The sequence below is a fragment of the Capsella rubella genome, unplaced genomic scaffold, assembly GCF_000375325.1.
Source record: "Capsella rubella cultivar Monte Gargano unplaced genomic scaffold, Caprub1_0 scaffold_7, whole genome shotgun sequence".
Classification (NCBI taxonomy): domain Eukaryota; kingdom Viridiplantae; phylum Streptophyta; class Magnoliopsida; order Brassicales; family Brassicaceae; genus Capsella; species Capsella rubella.
The window spans coordinates 3,031,108-3,040,972 of record NW_006238917.1 but is presented as its reverse complement, the minus strand read 5'-3'; the positions used below and the strand labels follow the sequence as shown (position 1 = coordinate 3,040,972).

General features: G+C 33.1%; 1 protein-coding gene across 1 annotated transcript; it reads left to right on the top strand.

Annotated features, from left to right (window-relative positions):
- Positions 1-3,823: 3,823 nt before the first annotated feature.
- LOC17878451 (probable indole-3-pyruvate monooxygenase YUCCA1) lies at positions 3,824-5,734 on the top strand. Its single transcript, XM_006285958.1, has 4 exons — positions 3,824-4,468; positions 4,564-4,812; positions 5,282-5,404; positions 5,507-5,734. Exons 1-4 carry the CDS (start codon positions 3,824-3,826, stop codon positions 5,732-5,734), a joined length of 1,245 nt encoding a protein of 414 aa, XP_006286020.1.
- Positions 5,735-9,865: the final 4,131 nt, after the last annotated feature.

Below are 9,865 nucleotides of genomic sequence, written 5' to 3'. Positions count from 1 at the left end.
TATGTGCCCAGTCTTCGAGGAAAACATTAGTCTAGTGATGTGTGACCAAATCGAGACTAAAGTACATAGCTCAGTCTTGCTTCAGATTTATGATGATAAACCAAAGAAGTTGGTTTAAATGCAAACCACATTAAACCACCCACTAATGATTGAAACTCATAACGGAATGGGGCCAATGGGCTTTATCATCTCCACTTTGTGAGCTTTGTTTACGGGCCTCAAATAACAAATTCTTGTCTTGTATAAGTATTGTAGTTTTTTTTACAGTTTAATTAAACTTTAACCTAAAGAGGTTTGGCTTCACCACTCTATTCAAACAAACAGACATATTGTATTCGTTTTCGAGTCTGATTGGTGATCAATATTTAGGCGGTGAAATTAGAAGTCATTGTTACATTGACAACTTTCACTGGTCAGATCAATAGTTTAGTACAACTAATACGTGTATTATATTTGTATTGAGCATAAGAAAATAGCTTTATTGGTTTGCCCATCTCACCATTAAAAAAGCTTGTGAAAGCGATTATACGTGCAGAATAATCAAATCTATCACCGCCATATTTTTAAAAAGATCACCTTATAGAAAAGTTCGTATCTTCTTGGGTGATAAATCTTAACAAATGTTTATCCATATCTCGAATGGGCTTGGTCGGAATACTATTATCCTGAATCAAAAATACACTTAAAATAACTGCTGTTAAAGATGGCAAAAACACACCAGTATTTTTCAATGTACAGAGTATATAATTCTAGTTAACTTATGAAGTAGCCATCAAATGTTAATTAAGAATCTAAATTATTTTGAACATGAATAATGATTAATGCGCCTTAAGTAGTTTTTTATAGTGCGTAGAAGAGTTTAGAAAGGTTATGATTATTTTCTGTCGAGTTTAATTTTAATTTATGATTTTCAGTTTTTTTTATGACCGACCCTTTTAGCGATGGCTCGAAAGGTGTATGAAATAGTTAAATTGTTAAATTTATTTATTGTCAAATACTAAAATCTTAAAGCATGCATGCGCAACTTAGGTGCATCATATTAAAAAGATAGTTAAAAGTTGAGAGAACTGAGAAGAAAAGAAGATGAGAAACAGCTGCATCAAATTAAACTTACCCACCGTACGTACGTGTTCACATTATTAATCTAATCCTAACCAAACGCATCAAAATTTAGCAAAAAAACAAAAAAAAACAAAAAAAAAAAAGACAAACGCATCAATATTATTATCCTTTAGTCAATTAAGAAATATATATCATATTGTCCATAATAATCATTTTATGCAACGGTTTTAAGTGGTTGTATCAAAATTTGTTTTGCTTTCTGAAATTAACTTGGTTGCTAAAACCGTTACATGCAAGAAGAAGAAGAAGAAAAAAGGTTCAGTTCGGTCGCATTTTTCGTCTAATTAAATATGTATGTTTTAGAAAATGAACAACTAAAATTTGAATTTCTAGCTTACAATGAACTTATAATTTACGACATGTACATGCCATTTAATTAGATGAGAATCTATATATTTAAAGTGGAACCACATGCACGACACTTCTGATGATCAAGCATGAAAAAATCGTATAAATGATTACAATTGTACTTTCAATTATTTTCTTTTACCCTTGAGTATCTTTCATCATTACAATCTACCAAGGAGCTTTTGTTTTCCCATAACCAAGTTAATTAATTAGTCAATAATAGCCCTTCTTTAATCATTATTACATTTGGTCTCAACCCCTAGACTCCCCTTTAAAGTTTGGATGCGAAATGTTACATTGCATATTTACATATATAGGCTTCGAATTACATATATAGGCTTCGAATGGGAAAACATATAAAGCAGAGCAGATCAAATATATTAGGCAGATCTAGCAAAATAAAAGCAGATCAAACAGATTTGGCAGTTCAAGTGCAGATCATATATTAAACACTTTAAAATAGAAGTGTTTGATCTGCTTTGAAAAAACATGAACATAAAATAAATTTTCTTTTTTTTTGTCCACCTACAGAATTTTAGCAGGAGAACTGCTTTTATAAATGATAATTATTACTTTTTATGAATGGTAAACAAAATGCAGTTAATCTGTACCACTATATATATGCTTTATATCTGCCTTTCCATTCAAACCCATAATCAAACAATGTTAAAATTTTACACTTCTAAAAGCTTTTCTTTAAAATACAACATCGAATTATGATTTTGATTGGTCACTCGCACTACAGCGATACAACATATGATATTAACGTGTTACCAAATAGAGAGATTAAAAATAGCATTTTTATGTTTTTTGTTTTAACCTTTTTAACTATTCTAAATTTCTAATACTTCTTATATAAAATTTGTTTATACATGGAGTATTACTCTCTTGTCCCGCTAGCTCCGATCCAAACGTTTGTTATATAAAATTTGAGTATTAACTAATTATTCAGCGATGTTCCTTTAAAATTTTCTAAGGTTATATTAGATGATCGTGTAGTGTTCCGAGTTAGTTTCCTAATCTGAAAATATTATATTGCAGGATTCAAGAAATTAATTATGTTATTAAAAGTGTATTCTATAATGGCCAAATGCATCACACAAGTCATAAGTTTATACCAAGTGTACCCTTATACTTTCAAGTCTTATCTAGTTTATCATCCTATAAACTCTTGATAAATTTCTAGTATAATAATTCTCTTAAGGCTATAAAGTTTCTTTGGGGAGCATGTGAATGAATTATGTTTGCTTTCTTGAACAAACCTTTAGCTAATTTCGGCGCATGTTCATACCATTCGTAATCAAATTGTAGTTTGATAGTATGTTGTCTATTATATTATTAACATCAAAATGATATAAATTTCTAATCCATTTACTTGTACAATATACTTTATATGCTAATGTTTCAGAGGACTACAATATTTAAAGTGTTCAAAAGAAATAGGGATCATAATAATGGATTCAAAGGTTGGAATAGGATGAGACATTGAGACATATATGAATAATTAAAATGAATGATAACTCTCTTGTTTTTATTTTCTTCTCTTTGAGGATTCATTCCCCCAAAATCAATTGGGAAGAAGAGCAAATAATTTACTTAACCTTCACGCTTTCCATTTATTACACTCTGCTTTTTGAACTGCCATTTTACTATTCCAATGCCTCTTTCGCTACTCTTTCTTTTTATCCATTCGTTTTTCTTCTTTTCAGAAAAAACATTTTTCAAGTTTTACGTTAATAATAATACTGTAGTAAAATACTATATATAGGCTTCCTATAGATCAATCATACGAACTTAAGATAACTACACCTTCTATTTAAGACTTTACTTTGATACAAGCATTATTATTAAGCTTATTCATGGTGTTCATAAAACCTCCTTTTTTCTTAAATTATTTTCGTTGCAAATTAGATTAATGTTGTCTTCGATATTAATTCGAACTTGTGACCACTATCTTTGGGAAAACATTCTGTAATTATTTAGTCCCGCCACATAGTTTCTAGCTATGTGATTTGGAATCACATAGTCTAACTCTTTGATTATTCCACTTAATCTGCCGTCGCTATTCATAATAATGCCTAAAGAAAGCAAAAATATTACACTTTAGTTTTACAGTCTAATTATAACCAAAAAAATAAAAAATGTACTATGTTTACAAATGTAAAGAGACGTCATAGAGAATCTTAGAATGTCCCACAAAGCCAAACCCCAAATGAAACCATTTCTTCTATAAATTCCAATTCCTTCTCTCACACAAGAGAACATTTCTCCAAAAGTAAAACATATCTCTCTTTCTCACTCATTAGTCTCTCCACACTCTTTATAAACATTTTCTACATATCACCCAAAGAAAATGGAGTCTCAAGCTCGCAACCAAACAGATCAGTCCAAGCAGATCATCCTCGTACACGGTCCCATCATCATCGGAGCCGGCCCTTCCGGTCTCGCCACGTCAGCTTGTCTCTCGAGCCGTGGAGTCCCTTCTTTGATCCTAGAGCGTTCCGATTCGATAGCATCTCTGTGGAAGTCTAAAACATACGACCGGCTCAAACTCCATCTCCCTAAACACTTTTGCCGGTTACCCCTGTTGGATTTCCCTGAAGATTTCCCGAAGTACCCTTCCAAAAACGAGTTCTTGGCCTACCTTGAGTCCTACGCTTCCCACTTCCGCATCGTCCCGAGGTTCAACGCGAACGTCCAAAACGCGTCATTCGATTCCTCCTCCGGTTTCTGGAGAGTAAAGACTCTTGACAACACGGAGTATCTCTCCAAATGGCTTGTCGTTGCCACCGGTGAGAACGCAGATCCATGCTTCCCGGAGATTCCAGGGATAAAGAAGTTTTCCGGCGGGAAAATCGTCCACGCAAGTGAGTACAAAAGCGGCGAAGAGTTCCGGCGAAAGAAAGTTCTGGTCGTCGGATGTGGAAATTCCGGTATGGAAATTAGTTTAGACCTAGTCCGACATAACGCCTCTCCTCATCTTGTTGTCCGGAACACCGTAAGTGAAAACATGTCTACTTTTAAAGATTTCCTACTATCCGTCGGTTCTTTTTTTGTCTATATGAATGAAACAATACAATTGTTTTGAGGTAGGTTCATGTGTTGCCAAGGGAGATACTTGGGCTATCAACATTTGGAATTGGGATGGGACTTCTCAAATGCTTACCCTTAAGGCTCGTTGACAAGTTCTTGCTATTGATGGCTAACCTTTCGCTTGGAAATACAGACCGGTTAGGTCTTCGTCGACCCAAAACGGGTCCGCTTGAGCTGAAAAACGTAACCGGAAAAAGTCCTGTTCTCGACGTCGGAGCTATGTCTCTCATCAGAACCGGCAAGATTCAGGTGAGTGTAATTAAGGTTTCCAAAAATATCTCTGTTTTAGATTTGATGTTTTTATCTTTTATGAATTGAGTGACAAATTTATTATTTATGCGTGGCCTAAAGCAACTTGTTATTTTTAATTGTGCCCACGAAATAAATACTTGTATTAGCCAACTTTCTAAAAGAACCGTGTTAATGTGGAAACTACGAAAGAATTTGTTTTAAATTCTTAGCTTTTCAGAAAAAAAATTACTAGTACAAGCAGTATTTAAAATTGTTTCCACTTTTTCTTGATGATAGGAAAAAGTTAATATTTGTTTGTAGTATATTCTGTTGATGTTATGCTTCCGTAAACCAATTGTATTTTCGTCGTCGTGATTTAATAAACAATGTTACCGAGCTTCTTATTAATTAATATATGGTTATCATGTAAAGATATACCTAATAATATATTTTGTGTGTGTCTTTTGTTATTGATTCTTAAATGAAGATAATGGAAGGTGTAAAGGAAATAACAAAAAAAGGAGCAAAGTTTATGGATGGTCAAGAAAAGGACTTTGACTCTATCATATTTGCCACAGGTTACAAAAGCAACGTGCCTACTTGGCTTCAGGTAATGCATTCTTCCTTCACATGTAATCTTAATACGAGACTTATATATGACTCTTCCCAACTCAACTCATCCTAAAATCCAAGTCATGAATAATTTGGACAGGGAAGTGAATATTTCACGGAAGAAGGGATGCCGAGAACGCCGTATCCAAACGGCTGGAGAGGAGGGAAAGGATTGTACACAGTTGGGTTTACGAGGAGAGGACTCCTTGGGACGGCGTCTGACGCCGTTAAGATCGCTGGCGATATTGCTGACCAGTGGTGCGACGATATCATGGGCCCCATCAAGAATATGTGCACTTCTCCTTTTGTCTTTTTCTCTAACTCCTAATTTTCCTTTCTTTTTTTTTTTTTTTTTTCTTTTTTCATTTTCTATTACATTTGTATCTTTCTTTGGTTTCGTCATTTACACTACCACCTTAGTTTTGGCATGTTGTAAATCGAAGAAATAAACTTGTACAGATTACTAGATTGTCAAAATTCACTAAACACGTCTTAAAAGATTTGTTACCTACCATCGAATTCAATTAATTAGCACCCTTTACCTTTTTAATTTGGTTAAACCATTTATTTTTGGTTAAGGGTGATTAATTGTGTGAATATCAATTTCTGTATGAGATTACTAATACTAGTCAGTGACTATTTGTCGAAATACAAGTCGACCTCGGAAGATTATATACTATATCATATCCCCATGGTATATATATACTAAGCATTAATTAATATATAAGCGAATGATAGAAAACTCAGACGACGTATGTCGTGTATTAGAATGTGAATGTAAGAGAGACAAATGAATATGTAAGTGTGTAGTGTACATAGAGATGCAGACGTAAGGAAGGGAAGGAAGGTGTGGCACTGATTTGTCACTGAAATGAGAACCGATATATAGAGAGAGAGCTGACACACTTCTTCTGCTGCTAGCTTAGCTTATATCACCGCATGGACGGATCTCTTTCTTACCTAAATGATCCATCACTCTCTTTCTCTGCCGCCATGACTTGTGATGAGACTCATACACACACACGCGCGCACATTCCCCATAACTAATTAAGGGATAAGTAATTAACTTCTTTAATTTAGGATATTATTAATTTGTTTGGTAATGTTTTACCCAAAATACAACTTCATTCACTCAAGTGACCTAAGTTATTGTCATTCTGACTGAATCGATCATTGCAGATTTGCAGTAGTAGTGACGTTTTCCTTACATAGTTACATGCATGTATAAATTATATTCCACTCAGCCCTTTGAGATACCATCTTGATTCGAATATATAATGGCTTTGCGCAAACAAGTACTTGCTAGAAGAATATAACCATATATATGTGGAAAAAGACACATACAGTATATGTACTTAATTATTAAGCTTTATTGAAATTATGTTTTAATTTGAATCCCTTTGAGATTGGATTATAATATCGCTTTTATACCTTTGTATTTAGACCATAATAATTTTCAAAAAATGTATGAAGAATTGAAGATAATTATGAGTGGGATCCTTTGCCCAAAAAAGAGAGAGGATAATAAAGAAAAGAATACGAAAAATGAATGCTATTTGAAGGCATTGAATTCGAGAAACGTTATGACACGCATCCATGCACACTTACGTTAACTATGCTCAGTCACTTACGTCATCCTTTTTTGATTTTATTATTATGTATTCTCTTTGCATTTTTGAAAAATAAAACAAAATAAAAATTCGTATGGTTAGGGGCTTTGTCCTACGTACTGACCAGTTTGCAGGCACACTGTCAATTTTTTCAGATTTGACATTTCTCTTTTGCATGTTAAGTATGTCACCGCTCTCTCCCCCGATGCCCATACCTTCTCTTTAATTAATAAAACTCTAATCCTCTCTGTATAATAACATTTGTCTTTTCATCTTTGAGTTTAGTCGTCTCTTCACTACGTTTAATTACATACATTCTCTACCTATTTTAACTTTTCTGTGTTTTCTTTGACCAATTAGTATTAACTACTATTGGTCTCAATCACTAATATGGAGTAATGATATTAATTACTGTAAGAGAATAAACAGAAAAATACTAGTATAATAAAGCAAATTAAAGTAGCTCTTCATAAAAGACCAGTGAGTCAAGTATACACACTCGTTTTCAGACCTAGTCAATAATATATATATGAATTGCATTTTCCTGATTTTTCAATGTGTCAATTGGCTATCCTTCTTATGTTCTTTCGTTTGGCTTATACATCGACTAGTCAATATATATCAACTATGAATTGCATCGTTTGTATATATAGGTCATTAGTAATTTCCAATAATTCGTATATATATATACTGATTATATGTAAATGTATAGATTTGTGTGTTGCTATAGAGGATATAATAACAGTGATGTAAGAATAAGGTATGGACCACGAGGGGAGTTAGAATCGAGATAAATACTCATGATCCGATGAACCGTACCTTCCCTATTGTATACTTAAGTTGGCATGCACTTGTACTAATCAATACACAGTACTGCATTTTGTATATGTATGTATTATGGCATAGATGCATGGGGATTAGCCATGCAAAGAAACAAATAGCACTTCTCTTACTCACGTATCATATGTAGCCATATATGTGAAACTTGAGAAAACGTGCGAGTCAAAATTTGAAATTTGTATTTATGTCATTATATGTACATATATGATGACAAAAGCAAAGCTTTCATCAGAATAGACTTGTCGTGTCCTCTGCTGTTCAGCATGCTCCGTCCAAACTTACTCTTAAGATTGCTATATGCCCTTTTTTTTCCTTAGTATCTTCCACCATACCCATTCTAATGGCCAATTACTAGCTTCATTTCCATTTTTGAAGTTTCGAATGATCATTTATATTTAACTTGTATGCACTTTTTGAAATTACAAGGATTCAATATTAAGTATTTCTAGTAATTATATTCAACAACACCTAGTGCTAGCATAGAGAGATTACATACAAGGTTTTAAATTTTAGTAAATTAACGAGATCATATTAATCCTTCTAAACACTTGTGTTGACTGCACTAGCTGGTAAAACTCAAAGCTTGGTTGCTTAAAAGTTATAACACAACTCACTCTTGCCTATGATGTTTTAATTTGTACTTCCCAGCTGACATATATATATATATATATATATATATATAGCGCTATTTCTGGTTACAAGGTTTCATCATGTTATCATAAATTTTTAGATCATTTGATTCGCTGGGTAATTGTGGTTCTAATTAAAAAAAAAAAAAAAAAATAGTTCCTCCCACAGTGTGGTTACCTTGATAATATGTAAAGCGGTATAGAAATAATTTGTAAACATTAAAACAACAAGTTTGGTGGGTCTTAAAGATAGGGTGGCCAACCCTTAAAAACTAAAAGAACTTTAAGTGGCCGAAGAGAAAACAAAAATGAGTGGTCTTACTTTTGATTGATTAAGCTATATATAGCCCTCTAATGTATCATCTTTAAATTTGTCTCCTTTCAACTTTCCGCGGAAACCCATATCTAAATTGGGCTTGATTGTCTTTATGGCCCAATTACCTTATTGCTCATTCAGTTACACGTGATGTGCCTGTGAGCGAGTCTCTACGCTGACTTTTTCTTGTCTGAACTTTGCGAGTCCTTGGAGGTGTTACATGATCAACTTCTGAACTTGGGAATATAATTTAAAATCCAAAAGAAAAACTTGGATGAGAATTTAACACTTGCGTACGTGACGTCTCATTTCCATTTATGCTGACCAAAAAGAAAAATACAGAAAAGAAAATTCAATACATATGAATAGTATTATGGATAGTTAGTGTGTGAGACCCAAGCATATTCTTATTTGAATGCATCTATCAGCAATAAAGAGCTCTGCCATCGACGTTTTTGTAATGTCAGCAACATTACATCCAATTGCATATAATATTCATATGGTTATTGAATGGCATTATCAACAACACATATGACTGTATATCTGATTCAAGACTCTACTCAATAATGAGTGTATTCAATATTTCAAATACAGTATAAGTCATGTCTTGTAGTTTAATTTTTTTTAAAATATACTAGTAATTTGTCATCACAACTTTGGTAGAAGCTTTCTTGCATATCATCAAGTTAATTAGTCTACACAAGTATTTTCATCGCAAACTTGTATAGCAATCACAAATTATATAATAGGATTCCCCACACAAAATATCTGTTGGATATATAATAAATATGAATTGTTTTAAAATACAGTAATAAAAACCTGTGATTACATGCACAAAGATCTTGACGACCGCAAATTTTGAGAAATATTGGTTGACCGCTAGTCCAAGACTGACAGCTTTCTTTGTTTGTTTTGTAGCCTTGTAGTTGTAGGGGGTCATCTCTTAAATTGTAGAGTTGTCATGAGAATATAATTTGACTTCTTGAACTCTTGCTATTATTTCTTCGTACTTTCAAAACATTTTCTTAAAAGAAGCATGCAATTGCAACCTCTAAAAGATTACC

Bases quoted from the DNA above. Each gene is read 5' to 3' on its own strand.
- LOC17878451 (XM_006285958.1), top strand. From the start codon at position 3,824: ATGGAGTCTCAAGCTCGCAACCAAACAGATCAGTCCAAGCAGATCATC. The intron at 4,469-4,563 runs GTAAGTGAAAAC...GTTTTGAGGTAG, and splicing joins ATCTTGTTGTCCGGAACACC to GTTCATGTGTTGCCAAGGGA. The intron at 4,813-5,281 runs GTGAGTGTAATT...TCTTAAATGAAG, and splicing joins TCAGAACCGGCAAGATTCAG to ATAATGGAAGGTGTAAAGGA.